Source organism: Myxocyprinus asiaticus, chromosome 37 (genome assembly GCF_019703515.2).
Source record: "Myxocyprinus asiaticus isolate MX2 ecotype Aquarium Trade chromosome 37, UBuf_Myxa_2, whole genome shotgun sequence".
In the NCBI taxonomy this organism is placed as follows: Eukaryota; Metazoa; Chordata; class Actinopteri; order Cypriniformes; family Catostomidae; genus Myxocyprinus; species Myxocyprinus asiaticus.
Window position 1 is genome coordinate 5,710,764 of NC_059380.1, and position 15,570 is coordinate 5,726,333.

The 15,570-nt window shown below is 41.3% G+C and overlaps 1 protein-coding gene across 5 annotated transcripts in view; it reads left to right on the top strand.

Annotated features, from left to right (window-relative positions):
* The first annotated feature begins 678 nt into the window (after positions 1-678).
* Positions 679-15,570, top strand: part of LOC127427564 (eukaryotic translation initiation factor 4 gamma 3-like) — a 94,191-nt gene continuing 79,299 nt past the window's right edge. For all 5 annotated transcript variants that reach the window (XM_051675198.1, XM_051675199.1, XM_051675200.1 and 2 more), the window contains exon 1: positions 679-1,125. In XM_051675198.1, the coding sequence (XP_051531158.1) occupies positions 977-1,125 (149 nt within the window). In that variant the 5' untranslated portion in view covers positions 679-976. The remainder of the gene's footprint in view (positions 1,126-15,570) is intronic.

Here is a 15,570-nt window from a genome sequence, read left to right on the forward strand (position 1 = left end):
TTCCATAAGTGCAAAATTTGTACATTATTCCAAACTTGCAAAATCTGTACATTATTCCAAACGTTTGGCCTCCAAAGTATGTATATATATATAACATTTTTTTTTCTTCATGAGCTCATTCAGTTTATGAGTTCCAATGTTCAAAGAAAAAAACTGCAATTTTGGGACTTACCGACAGATGTCGCTACATACACACTTATTAATGACATCACACTATTACTGAAATTTCAGCATACATACTCTAAAACATCAGCAAATATATCTGTTTAATTAATATCACAAAGGTTTATTTAAGGGTTCCTCAAAAGTACATCATTTTTTAATAATTGGCAGAATTGTGCTCTCTGCAATACAAAAAACTGTGCGGGACCATTTATAAATGTGAAATTGCAGTTTTTAAATCTATCATCACGTATCATTGTGACTCATTTGTCTCGAATGCTATGGAGATGCCAATCGGTGTGTGAAACAGTGCAGGCATGTGGCGAATGCCTTTATGACGTCAGGTGAATCCGAGCGCCCCTCCGAATCCGCCCGAAGTTTGCCGAACCGTCCGTCCAGCCGGACTGTTGGAAGCAGCCGCAGCAACGCCATGTTGAGCGAAGTCTCCATCAGAAATTCTACATAATGAGGAATTCTTACAATGCGACTCGCTGAGGTGATGTTATTAAGCAAAGCGGAGGGAATAACGGTCATCTGAGGAGGAGAAGAAAAGCGTAAGAAGAATTCAACCAGGGTGGCAGGAGGGGGACACAAACGCCCCTACTGTCCCCATGCACAGAGCATCTACGTCCCCCGACTTCAGTGATAAAATGACAATTTTTTGTACTAACAGCCAGATCTGATGAATCAAATCCATGGCATAAGGATTTATATACACATTCCGGCCTCCGTAGAGAGAAGAAACGGCCAGTTATCTTTGGAACGCGCGACCGTTTGCAGCTGCGTATTGTTTGTTTTTGTTTGAATACCTGCAATGAATTTGCCACAGAAAGTCGTCCCGAATCCGACTGGACCTGTAACCGGACCGGCACCGCCAACGCAGCTCCGCGCAGCGCTGACCTCCGTGTCGTTACCACCGGGAGCTCAGAGCGCTGCTCCGCCGCCAGCCGTGCCGCCTACCCAGTATCCTTCACTAATAACAAAGCCCCTTGTGTCCCATAACGGTTATCAATGGGGAAATCGATAACCATAAGCGCAGTGGCTGACTTGCTGTTTGTTTACATTTTGAATCATGCTTTACTGAATTGTAAACATTAGATTACTGCTCAGAGGTTGATGGCTGGTAATCGATTATATCAGTAGCTTTTATTAGCTTAATGTGTCTGATCGAAACAAAGAGGTGTAGTTGGTGATGATCACCTGTGTTGGTTCATTGCTTTGAGAGGAAAGATGCTGCGTGTTTGGGATCGTCTTGGCACTCGCTTTGTTCATTGAACTTGACAATCCCAGTTTTGTGTTCACATGGTTCATCATAGTTTCATAGCTATCAGAATCTGTCTTTATGCTGGTTACCTGCTGAATTTCCTACGCCCGTCTAATCATTTTTGGTTCCCAGGACGTTTCTAGAACGTTAGGAGTTGGTTCCCAATCAAAATAACCAAACGGGAACCGTATATTGAAAAGGGATAGTTCACCCAAAAATAAAAAATAAAGATTTTTAGAAGAATATTTCAGCTCTGTTGGTCCATAAAATTGAAGTGAATGGTGGCCAGAAATTTGAAGCTCCAAAAAGTACATAAAGCCAGCATAAAAGTAATCCATATGACTCAAGTGGTTTAATCCATGTCTTCTGAAGCGAACTAACCAATTTTGGGTGAGAACAGACCAAAATATAACTTTTTTTTCACTGTACATCTTGCCATTGCAGTCTCCTTGGCGATCATGATTTTAAGCTCGATTACACTTCCTAGCGCTCTGCGCATGCACCAAGCACTATGAAGTTTAATCGAGTTTGAAGTCATGATTGGAGTCATATGAATGACTTTTACAGCTTTTTTGAGATTCAAAGTTTTGGTCACCATTCACTTGCATTGTATGGACCTACAGAGCTGAAATATTCTTCTAAAAATCTTCATTTGTGTTCTGCAGAAGAAAGAAAGTCATACATGTTATGGCGTGTGGGTGAGTAAATGATGAGAGAATTTTTATTTTTGGGTGAACTATTCCTTTAACGTTAGCAGAATTTTTCGGATCCAATAAAAGTTAAGCTCAATTGACAGGATAAAAAAAAAAAATCTGGGTTACAGTGATGCACTTACAATGGAAATTAGGGGTTTATTTATTTTTTTCTCCCCAATTTGGAATGCCCAATGCGCTCTTAAGTCCTCGTGGTGGCGTAGTGACTCCCCTCAATCCGGGTAGCGGAGGATGAATCTCAGTTGCCTCCACATCTGACGAGACCGTCAATCCGTGCATTTTATCACGTGGCTTGTTGAGTGCGTTACAACAGAGACATAGCACCTGTGGAGACTTCAGGCTATTCTCCGCAGCATCCACACGCAACTCACCACGCACCCCACCGAGAGCGAGAACCACATTTATAATAAATATGAATGTTTTTCCTGTTGAAATAACAACAGGAGTGCCGCGTGAACATAAACAATTGTAACAGACTGAATAAGGATGCGATTCATAAAGTAACTTTTCCCTGTGTAAGTGTGTGATTGTGCATTTATCCCCTCGGGGCTTGCCGTAGAAAGCGTTACAGTGTTTATGTAAGAAAATGGGTTGCGTTCAATGAACACACCGTTCCGTCTGTGATTGCTCTGTTTTCTACCTTTTATTGTCAATTATCTTCATTTTAGTGTATGAATATCGCAGTGTTGCGTCGCGCCTGGTGTGGACAGACAGATTGCTTGTTGCTGGAATCTTATCTTGCCGTGTCTGGTTAGGACAAGGTGTAAGGCTGTCTATACAGTCACCCGCCGCTAGAGGGCACTTGCAGGCTGCATGTCATTATTCGGCACAGATGCCAGATGAAGTGGGCTCAATGTAAACGGTGTTGGAGCGTTTCTCTTTAAATTAACATTTTCTGCACACACCATGATAGTGTGTTAAAGTCCATGACAACATGCACTGTTGATCTTCTTGTTTCATCCCAACCCACAATTACGTCAGCGATCACCGGGAAAGCACGAAGGTACATTCAGCTGACATCTCACCATTGTCACCTTAGAAACGGTATGTTAAGTACTATGTTTACGCAGCGTGTTATGATTTGACATAATTTCAAATAAAAAATTTGCCCAAAGTTCCGAAATGTCCCACGATCCACAACGTGAAGTTTTAATGAACTCAGATATGCATGAGTGATATATCTTATACACAAGCTATTTTTAACAGTAGCCTAATTCATTAACAGTAATTTAACAATTCACATATTTGTATTAAACAGTTTAAATGTATTAAAATAGACTGAACTAAGAATATTTAAGAGGAAAATGCCAATAGTTGCATTCCTTAAGTGTATTAATGTAAATTATATTTAAACAGTAGGCTACATGCACATAATATTTGGAGTCCTCCATGTAAATTTCTGAAAATTGACATCCCGAATGGAAATGAATGGGGCCAGTCCATAAACATTAAAATACTTATTATTTCAAAAGTATATAGACATAAACAATATGCATTATTATATGATTTTAGTGGAATAAGATAATTTAATAACCTTAACCTTAACCTTTAATAACCTTTTCTGTGTAACGTTATTTCCAATTTGCCATGATGACGTAACTTCGTAATTCGACCATGAAAACGACCATTTAAACAACTTCACAGCTCCAATAATACACAAGTTTAAACAGAAGAATTAATATGTGATTGTATAAAATTATAAGCTTCACATTTCTGCATTTAAACCCTATAAAAACTGGCCCCATTCACTTCCATTGCAAGTGCCTCACTGTAACCTAGATTTGACCTTTTTTTTAAAGAAAAGGAGGGATGAGTCGAAATTAATTTTTGTTTTAGTCAACATTATGCCACAAAAAGTGTCCAAGGAATTTTTGGGGCTACTGTATTTTCTGTTCTGGCAAGTCACAAAACTATCCACATTTCAATCTGTTTTACTGTCATCTCTAACCTGAACCTCAAGACATTTTTCAAGACAATTTCAAAAACGGATGCGAGACTACGGTGCTCTTGTCTGGTTGTCTAGTTAATCACAGGTCATATGAATGCTTTGAGCACTAGTTTGGATCAAGATAAATGTATGAAAGGAATCCCTGCCTGGTTTGATGTGACGTTGAGGAATCAGTCCAGTAAAGGCTGTTCAATCACAGCTGAGCTAAGCAATTGAGCAATCATGTATACTGCAAATCTGGGTCACCCTCTTGAGCTCAGAGAATTTCTGTTGTTCTGCAAGTCTGAGGCATTATTAGTTTATTCTGTTGCAAATGAATAGTCAATCATATATATTTACACGAGCTCTGTGCAGAAGGCATTGCTTGATGCTTTGAAGTGACTCTAATATTATGTCTGCGGTATCCGTGTACGTCCGACAAATACTTAAGTATATAGTAGAGTAAAACTGATACCAATTTGATGTGTCTGACTTCCTCAGCTAATCCTCTTTTGCAAAGTGAACTTCTCTTTAAAACCACAGTTGCCATTCAATTTCCCTTGCATGTAAAAAACAGGGAAATGGTACACAAAGAGGCAAACCAGTCCTCAATTATTTTTGTAAACATGGATATTCACATGTGATAACTGGTTAGGATGTCACCGTTTACTCACCTCAGTTGCCTTCTGCATGCACTGATTTTGCACATAGTAACCAGAAATATAAGTTGACAACAAGCGTCTAAAATCAAAGGGATATTCCCTAGTTGAAAACAAGTTAAACGCAATTGACAGCATTTGTGGCATAATGTTGATTACCACAAAAAACAAATTCAACGTCCCTCATTTATACAAAAAAATAAATTAAAAAAAAAGAGCAAAAATAACGGTTAAAGCAAGGCACTTACAATAGAAGTAATTGGGGCCAGTCCATAAACACTATAATACATATTGTTTCAAAAGTATAGCCACAAGACATAAACATTATACTAGAATTATGATTTTGGTGTGATAATATCGCTTGCTAACCTTATAAGTGTAAAACTATGTCCAATATATTAGCTTTGTTGCCATGAGGACACAAGTAAACACTTTAAGCGATCTTTCTATAAACTGATTTTGATGCCTTGAATGAGCTCTAAACCAGAAAGGTCAGATGTCTAGAGATTTAGAGTTTTAAACTTTTGATCAATAATCTCAGCTTTTGGGGGCCTGGTTAGCTTAGCGAGTATTGACGCTGACTACCACCCCTGGAGTCGCGAGTTCGAATCCAGGGTGTGCTGAGTGACTCCAGCCAGGTCTCCTAAGCAGCCAAATTGGCCCAGTTGCTAGTGAGGGTAGAGTCACATGGGTAACCTCCTCGTGGGTGCTCAGTGGGGCACGTGGTAAGTTGTGCGTGGATCGTGGAGAGTAGCATGAGCCTCCACATGCGGAGTCTCCGCGGTGTCATGCACAACGAGCCATGTGATTAGATGCGCGGATTGACGGTCTCAGAAGCGGAGGCAACTGAGACTTGTCCTCTGCCACCTAGATTGAGGTAAGTAACCGCGCCACCACGAGGACCTACTAAGTAGTGGGAACTGGGCATTCCAAATTGGGAGAAAAGAGGATAAAAAAAGAATAAAAAAATAATCACAGCTTTTGCTGCAGACCTTTTTGTGTTAAATTTCAATGGTTTTATAATTATATATAATATATATATTATAATTATATTGCCTTGACGAAGCCAGCATACTGTTATTTCAAAATCCCTAAATTGAGACCAAAATTTCTAACACTAACTCCTCATTGAGCTTTCAAGCTACATCCACCAAACTCAGCACAGACCTTCAGACTGTTCTGGAATAGTACGTTATGTATTTTCTAACTAATTGGACTTACGGTTTATACACAGTGCACAATCATAAAATGGAAAAATCCCATAGACTGTTCACACATGAGTTTTTTTTTTTTTAAATCAGACCGCTTTAAGTGGGCCAAAAAGTGGACCAAGTGAAAAAGGACCCAGTTCTCTTTGTGTTCACACTGTCTGAGACCTTGAAAGTGGGCTCAGATCTCTTTTTGGTCCACTTTACCAGTTACAGGGTCTCAGTCCTTTTTGCATTCACACTCGGTGTCATTTGTGGCGCTGAGACCACTTAAAAAAATATAATATTGATTATTATTTTATTATTAGTGCTATTTAATGTTAAGAGTACCAGTAGTTTTACATATTAACTTGTATAAGATAATATAAACTTGTTCAATGCTCTCAAAACAAATAAGCAGCATGAGAACAGGTGTCTTTGTTCAATAAAACGTATTTTAGTGATCTTTGGCATCAATATTATGTAATTGTGTGTTATTACATATTGTTTTATACATTAAAAGAGAAAAGTAATGCAACAGAACTGAATGCATTTGTAACAAATGTTCACAGAAAAGGAGGAACCGAGTGACCGGGGTGCTGCAATTGGCTTTTAAGTTCACCTCAGGCTAGAGCTCCTCCCTCTCCAGTACCACCGTCACTAAAGCCACGGGGACCTCCTCCCTCCACGGTTTTAAGAGGCTGAGGTGGTAAATCTGACGTGCTCCACCACTATCCATTTGTTTAACCTCATAATCAACTTCCCTGACTCGCCGTGTGACCTCAAAGGGCCCTTGACACTTTGCGAGCAGTTTAGAGCTTGATGTGGGTAGTAATACAAGGACTTTATCTCCCGGTGTAAATTCCTGTAGCTGAGCTCCCCTGTTATACAGCTGGGTCTGACGTTCTTGAGCCTGTAGCAAATTCTCCTGTGATAGTTGCCCCAATGTGTGGAGTTTTGCTCTCAGGTCAAGAATGTTTTGAATTTAGTTTTCGCTGTTTAAAGGTCCCTCCTCCCAATTTTCCCTCATGACATCTAAGACCCGCAAGGCTTACACCCATACAATAATTCAAATGGGAAGAACTCCGTGGAGGCTTGTGGGACCTCTCGCACTGCGAATAACAGGGGTTCAAGCCACTTATCCCAATTCTGAGCATCTTCGTGCACAAACTTACGAATCATGTTTTTCAGGGTTTTATTAAACCGTTCGACCAAGCCATTCGTTTGCAGGTGGTACACGCTTGTCCGAATCGATTTAATGCCCAATGATAAAAATAGTGCCTTGATCAGTGAGGATTTCTTTCGGAATCCCCACTCAGGAGATAATTTTGAAGAGTGCCTCCGCAACACTATGTGCTGAGATGTTGCGCAAAGGCACGGCTTCTGGATATTGCGTTGCGTAGTCCACCAGAACCAACACAAAGCAATGCCCACATGCCTTCCGCTCTAATGGCCCGACGAGGTCCATGGCAATTCTATCGAAGGGGACCTCGATCAAAGGAAGCGGGCACAAAAGCGCTCTTGGGGTGGCCGGTGAATTCACAGAGTTACATTTTCCTGCTCTAAGTGACCTGCCATCGGATTATAATGAGCCGTCTGGAATAACATTTCCTGACGGTTATTCGGTATCAATAACTGGGTCGTATCTTCTTTTGTCTGAGCATCCTGCGTCATTCGATACAATCGGTCATTTATAATAGAAAAATATGGATAGGCGAGTGCAGTGTCTGGCTGAAGATGGTGACCATCAACCACTCTTACTTGGTTGAAGGCATGCCAAAGAGTCTTGCGTCTGTTCCAGAGGGAAATCCCCTTTGGGAAATCCTCTAGGGCTTGGGAAGCCAAGACTTCCCCCTCCCTTATGTCATCCTGTCATGGGACTGACGTAAATGGGCCCAGCTCCGCCTCCCTAGCCAGCATATCACAAATCCCACACCGAAATGCTCTGTTACAGGACCCATCCACACAAACTTCCCTTAATAATGTGGAAAACGCTGGCGAATTTGTGCCCAAAATTAGCAGATGGTTGAGGCACGAACTAACTGCAGCCTCAACACTATGCTTTTGTCCCCGAAAATGAATCGTCACGGTCACTACAGGATAATCGTGGATATCCCCATGCACTGGTTGCATTGGTTGCAACCTGAATCCACCAAGGCCTGGTGTGTACCCCCCTCAATACTCATAGGTATGCGGTACATCCCAGTTCGATCGGGTGCGGCCTGCGGTGCGTCATGTCCCCACCTCCATCAGCGGGCATTGGTCCCGGAAATGCCCGGGCTTCCCGCAGCTCCAACAGACCGGCCCAGGCTCCACGCCCGCGCCCATGACAGCGGGTCCACCACCCTGGGTGTGAGAGCGGAGAGGGGCAGGGGAAACCGGCGGGAAGTGCAATCCCCGGAGTCAAGGAGCTGGTATGGGAGGGGCTCCTTCCGGGGAGGAGGAACAGGACGGAAAGCGGGGTAGGAGGGGAGACAGGAGAATGAGAGAGAGAGAGAGAGAGAAGGGTCTCGGGACTCGCCGGCTCCTGAATATGCCGCCATGTGGTCCTCTGCCAACTGGATGGCCATTTGGAGCAACGCTGGGTGGTGGCACTGGACCCACTGTACCGTCCCTCTCAGAAGTCAAGCGATGAACTGCTCCAGTACCACCAGATCAATGACAGCTCCGACGTCGCGTTGCTCAGCCAGCAACCACCTCCGGCAGGCGTTCCAGAGCTGTTGGGCGAAGGCAAACATGTGGCTGTGCTCGCCAATGGTCAGGGAGCGAAAGCACTGGCGCTGCTGCTCGGGTGTCCTGCCGACCCATGGCTTTTCTCAAGTCAGCGTACACCAGGAGGTTTTCCGCTGGTAAAGCTGCGCCGCGAGTTGGGCTTCCCCAGACAGCAGTGGAATTAACCGGTCTGCCCACTAGGTGCTCGGCCATTCACATGCCCCTGCTGTCTGCTCAAAGAGCTCCAAGAAGGCCTCCGGATCGTCTAGGTGGCCCATCTTGACTAGCAGAAACTGGGGCGGGGCAGTCATGGGGTCCGGGGTCACGGCGCAACACCCTCCTGGTGCAGCAAGCTCTTGAACATCTGCCGGTCCTCCGCTTGGGCCTGGAGGAACGCAATGATTCACTGCTCCTGTTCGGTTAACAGCTCGAGGAGGGCCTGATGCTGTGTCTGGTGGATGCTGGTGAGGTTCTTGACCATGTCCTCCAGAGGTGAGGGATTCATGGCGGTGTTCTTACTCCCTTAATCCCGGGTTTTGGCACCAGTGTAACAGATGTTCACAGAAAAGGTGGAAGCGGGAGACGGTGAATCCAACTCAAATGGTATTTTTTTATTTCCTTTAAACTTAATATTTACATTTTGCAGCAGTCACACTCAGAAACTATGCTTTTCAGCAGACATAAAACAATACAATCTTTCTCCAACTCAGGTCTCGTAACTCTTCCCCTCTGACTGGTGTCTGGCTCGCTTTTAAAGCTCATCTCCACTTTCACTGCATTGAAACAGCTGTTAGAGACAATCATTGCCAGGTGATGATCCTTACCGTTCTCATCTCCTGATCTCGCTCTCCATTCACAAACCGGTGCTTAAACACGCCCCCACCACCACAGCATTGTATTTTTATAATGTTGGATTTAAAGGCAAAATTCAACATTCAATCATGCTGATTAGTCTTATTAATGCCAAACAAAAATATTTTTTTTGTTTGTCACAATTTATGTTTAATCTACTGACAACCTCGGGTTTATTCCATTCATAGAATACAATAAATATTCCTGTCATAATTTATTAACTTTCATGTGGCTTTCAAGGTGTCCAGTTAAACTATCGAATCTTCATTTGCTCAGAACACTAACTAAAGACCTTTGAGTTTGTTTCATGTGAAGTTTACGGTAGTTTAATATGCTCCTCATGCTGTCATCTCCATAGAAACAGAGCAAGCGGCTCGTCGCGTCTCTCCCGTGCTCATGTTGTCATTTCCTGAGTACGGGAACCTGTCTGGGCCAAACATGTTTGGCATTACGCGAATGGGAAAAACAAATGAGCCCAGAGCGCTTTTCAAAAAGCATATTATTAGTGAACCAAACCAAAGACTGCAAGCGAACCGTACTCTGAGTACAAACCGTACAAACTGAGATCATTTGGAGTGTTCATATATGGGTCAAAAATCCCACGAACTGCACTCAGACTCCTGAAACGAACCAAGTGTGAAAATGCCTTTACATTGAAAGAATGTTCAAATGGGCCATCGGAATGCTCGTTAATTCAAAAGAGAGACTATTTAGCAGAGACGGGTCACTTCTATTAAAATTAATGGAAGAAATTGGAACGCCCAACCACGAGGCGCAAGCGCCCAACGGTCAACAGGTGTAGAAAGGAAGTCCCGCCTTACAGGAAAAAGAGCCAATCACCTTTTGGATACAGACATCGCCTGTCAATCATCTTGTGAACACGCATGCGCATTAGCTATACAAGCTGGGAAAATTGCATTTTCTTAGAGCAATCTGAGGTAAAGAAAGACAATTAATGATATCAGCGTTGTCAGATTTTACTGCTGATTTGAAATATGTTCCTTGATCGTAATCTTGACCAACCGTTTTTGAGATTTCGGTGTTCCACCATTCAAGTAGATAGGAGCTGCACTGGCATGACTGGAAATAACCTCCCGGGAGCGTTCCAGATATGGCAGACGGTGGAGTGACTTGCTAGAAAGACTTTGTTCAAACTGCAGTTTCTAGCTGCTAGCTGTCTGTCTGTATAACCATCAAGCTTAAAACATTTAAAACTAGTTTAAACTTTCAAGCCAACATCAAAGTTTGTCTTGATAAACTTTACCTATCTAGTTCCCAAACTGATTTCAGAATAATTTGTTATTGCATTGCAATTGGAAATCGTATCATTTTAGCCTAGACGATTCAGCTGTGATTAACGGCGTCCACAAACCTCCGCAAAAACATGTGGCCTTTGAAATGAACTATTGTGTGCACACATGGTTACACTTAGGTTGGATAACACTGATTACATCATTTGATGCATATCAGTGTCTTCCAGTTGTAGAATGTTTGTGATTGCATAAATAGTAATTGTACTCCCTCCCTGCGCTTGGGAGATACTGTGTTGCTTCATTGTGCAAATTAACTTCAGTTCTCTTTCTAGTGGACAGGATTCCTACTCGGGGAGCATGCCTTTGGTAATGATGCTTCACCAAGAGCTTGTGTGTGTGTGTGTGTGTGTGTGTGTGTGTGTGTGTAGGGGGGGGGTTGGGGTGTTAGAGGGAATGGTTGCCAGAGCAATGGGTAACATATGCGACTGCTGCTGCACCCCTCAGACAATGGCAGCACTGCTTAGCATTCAGAGTGTGAGGCTTCCCACTGCCTGCCAACAATCGCCTAGGTCAGGGGTTTCCAAACTTTTTTGTCAGCTGAACCCCTTTTGACCTAAATTATTTACTCAGAGTATGCCCTGATAATTTAAATAATGTTAACCTTTCGAAATAGAATTAAATTGACCTCTTTGCACTTCATTTTTCTCATTGTTATATTTTAATATACCTTTATTACATTTATTATTATTTTCCTATCATATTTAGGCTATTCTTTTGACATTGACATTTCTATCCTGATCAGTCAAAGTTCTTGTGTTAGGGTTTGGTTAGGGTTAGGCTAGGTTAGGGTTTATTGCTGCAGTATCTTCAGTGTGGATAAACTGCATTTCATACATTTTATATATGCACAGCTTGCATATTCCTCGAACAGCTCGGAGCATTTATATATAGATGTTATATTTATATATACTGTATATAGCCGTGGAGTACAGGTCCTCAATTTCAAAGTCAGCTCTGCAACTTGGCCAGGTGATAAGATGTTATCTGTGAAGACATGGTTGCTGCATGACTCTGAAAACATGGTGTTTTTACTGAAGATCATAACTGGTTCTTGCAGTCTGCACCTTCCCGAGAGGCGAAGATCTAGTCCTGGTAATCATATTGCTCTATATAGCATAGTCTGACCTTTGTGGAGGTTCATGTAGCAAGGGATGAATCTTTTTTTTTTTTTTACAGTCTGTGTCTCCCTCAGCTGTAGTTCCTCTGCCTGCCAGGTACAGTTTACAGTCTAGTTTTCCTGATATGCATGATTCTGTCTGCCGACAAACACAGTGACAGCTATATTTACTGTGAAAACATCTCCCCTGTCCATATGGTGCATAATTGGATTTACAGGAAGCTAATATGAAAGTTTAAGGCCACAGAGTTTTGCTCTCTCTCATCCCTTACCATTCTCTGTATTTGCTCTACTCTGTATTAAACAGGAAGACCTTGGCACTAATAGGACATTTGCAAAGGAGATGCTGAAGAACAATTATCTCAGTACCTCAAGAATATGACGTGAGTTTTAAAAATGAGAGAAAAAAGATTGAGATGTTGCTTAATTTCAGTGGGTTACGGAAATCTAACGCACAACTGTAATTAGTGTTTCCTACAGGATTTAGTTTTTGCATTGGTGGAAACAGATATGTACATGTTTATTTTGTAAAAATACCTTGATTTAATTATTAATTAATAAAAAATAAATTATATTTAGGGATGTGCAAAAATACCAAATTTCATAATTGACTAGTCGGTTGGTTGTTTGAAAAAAAATTTTTTTTGACTTATTTCGAAAAAGCAAAAATCACGGTTACAGTGAGACACTTACAATTTATATCACAATTAATTGGGAAAGCACTAAAATAGACAATTAATCATCATCATCTCAATTATTTATTTGACAATTAATCGTCAGCCAAAATTTTTAATCCCCCTTTTTTCTCAGAGTTTAGGATGGCAGAGGGCCAAAGGGCTAGAGGGAGAGAGAGAGAGAGAGAGAATCAGAGGGCAAGATTTCACTTAAAAGTCAAAAAGTGTTCATGAGTGCATGAAACACATGAAGGAGCAAAGCCAGACCTCCGTTTTCCCTGAAACCATGTGATCAAATCATCTCTCGGTTACCGACACAGATGACATAACTGTCAGAACAGGTTCCTGCCTTCTTGTCTCTTCCATCCATCCGTCTTTTTTTTGTTATTTGTGTATAACTTTTAGGTCTGTTCTGAGTGGCCCGTTCTTGTCACAGAATACTTCAGGCAGGTATGAGAGCACAGCAGTCATTATAAACTCTCTGACCCTGCTGGAGGACTTCCTTTAGGGAAGATTGTCTGACTTTAAGTGTTGTGTGAAAGTTGTCAAGCCTTTAAACATACTTTAAATGATCTGCAGTAGGTAAAATCAAAGAGATGTCATGTGGAGTTCATGGGAGTTTTAAAATAAAGGGAGTACTTTTATCTCAGCTTAAAGAGATGGTTCACCTGAAAATGAAAATTCTGTCTTCATTTACTCGCCCTCATGTTGTTCCAAACCTGTATGACTTTTAGAATGTTTGCCTCAGTCACCATTCCCTTTCATTGTTTGGAAAAAAAGATGCAATGAAAGTCAATGGGGACTGAGGATTTCAGTCCCTAATATTCTCATTTTGTGTTCCACAAAAAGTAGTCCAAATACAGATCTGAAACAACATGAAAGTAATAATTACAGAATTTTTATTTTTAGGTCAACTAATGCTTTAAAGCAATAGTTCTACCAAAAATGAAAATTATCTGATCATTTACTCACCCTCATGCCATCCCAGATGTGTATGACTTTCTTTCTTCTGCTGAACACAAAAAAGATTTTTAGAAGAATATCTCAGCTCTATAGGTCCACACAATGCAAGTGAATGGTGGCCAGAACTTTGAAGCTCCAAAAAGCACATAAAGGCAGTTTTTTTTTGGATCATGATTTAAAGGTTGATTAAACTTATAGTGCTTTACGCATGCGTAGAGCACTATGGTGCTAAGTAGGGTAATTGAGCTTGAAATCATGATCGCCTAGGAGACTGCAAATTTTTAGTTACATTTTCATCTTTTCTCATCCCAAATCAATTGGATCTCTTCAGAAGACATGGATTAAACCACTGAAGTCATATGGATCACTTTATGCTGCCTTTATGTGCTTTCTGGTGCTTCAAAGTTTTGGTCATCATTCACTTGGATTGTATGGACCTGCAGAGCTGAGAAATCTTTGTTTGTGTTCAGCAGAAGAAAGAAAGTCATACACTGGGATGGCATGAGGGTGAATAATGAGAAAATTGTCATTTTTGGGTGAACTACCCCTTTAAAGGGATAGTTCACCCAAAACTGACAATTTTCTCATTATTTACTCACCCTCATGATATCCCAGTTATGTTTGACTTTCTTTCTTCACCAGAACACATTTGAAGAAAATTTGAAAAATATCTCAGCTCAGTAGGTCCTTAAAATGCAAGTGGATGCTGATCAGACTTTTGAAGCTCCAAAAACAATATGCAGACAGTCAGCATATACTTCATCCATATGACTCCAGTGGTTAAATGAATGTCTTCTAAAGCAACATGATCGCTTTTGGTGTGAAAAAGATCAATATTTAAGTAGTTTTCAACTATAATCCATGGCTTCTGATCAGCAGTAGTATGCGCGTGTGGCGTAATCGCGTTGGCACGTGAGAAACCTGAGAACTGACACAGCCGGAAGAGCAGCGCTGTTTACAAGTGAATAGAAGGAACGCTGTACTGTAGCTTGGTTGGTTTTGGTTTAGATCTATATTTATCTGTTTCTTTACTCACAACGGTGCGTTTGTATGCTTATCCTGGATGTCTCAACCGAGTGGAGAACGTGAGATTACGTCCGTATCATGGCAACTCGAATACGTCACACGAGAGACCACGTGATCTCTGCGCTCTCGTGAAGCTTACCCGAAGCATTGGTTTATAGTTACGTAATACTTAAATATTGATATTTTTTCGCACCAAAAGCGATCGTATCGCTTTGGAAGACATTAATTTAACAGCTGGAGTCGTATGGATGACATTTATTCTGACTGTGATTTTTGGAGCTTCAAAAGTCAATCACCATCTACTTGCATTTTAAGGACCTACAGAGCTGAGATTTTTTTCCCAAAAAAATTTTTTTTTTTTTTTTTTTTTTTCAAATGTGTTCTGCTGAAGAAAGGAGGGTGAGTAAATGATAAGAGAATTTTCAGTTTTGGGAGAACTTTTCCCTTTAATATGCAGGGACAATTGTAAGTATGCCATTTGTAGGTTCATTTCCCAGAAAAGTCTAAACACTGGTGCTATTAAAACGTTTGTTTGTTCGTTTGAGCGTCCTGCCCAGCTGACACAGCAACATTGGCTCAACTAATGGTGTTAGTTTGGGGTGAGAATATTTGTTTGCTCAACTAAAGGCCTGTTTGAAAACAGTCATAATTTTTTGCAGTTCCGTTTTTGTGATGCTAGTGGCTTAGATGTTACACACTTCACTTTTAATAACTCGCCAGTTGCAAACTCTGCATGTTTTTCATCATTACAAATCACAGAATGGTGCAACAGACTGTAAAGAGGTACATAGAGTTTAGGCCACGTCCACACTAATTCAGTTTCGTTTGAAAACACATTGTTACATTTAAGCTTTTCATCCACACTAGAACGGCATTTCCCTCCACCAAAAACTGAGACTTTTAAAAACGCTCTCTGTTACAGCATACTTTGGAAAACGATGATTTAAGGAAACTGAAAATGGAGTTCTCAAGCGAAAACGGATTTGTGTGGATGTGGCCTT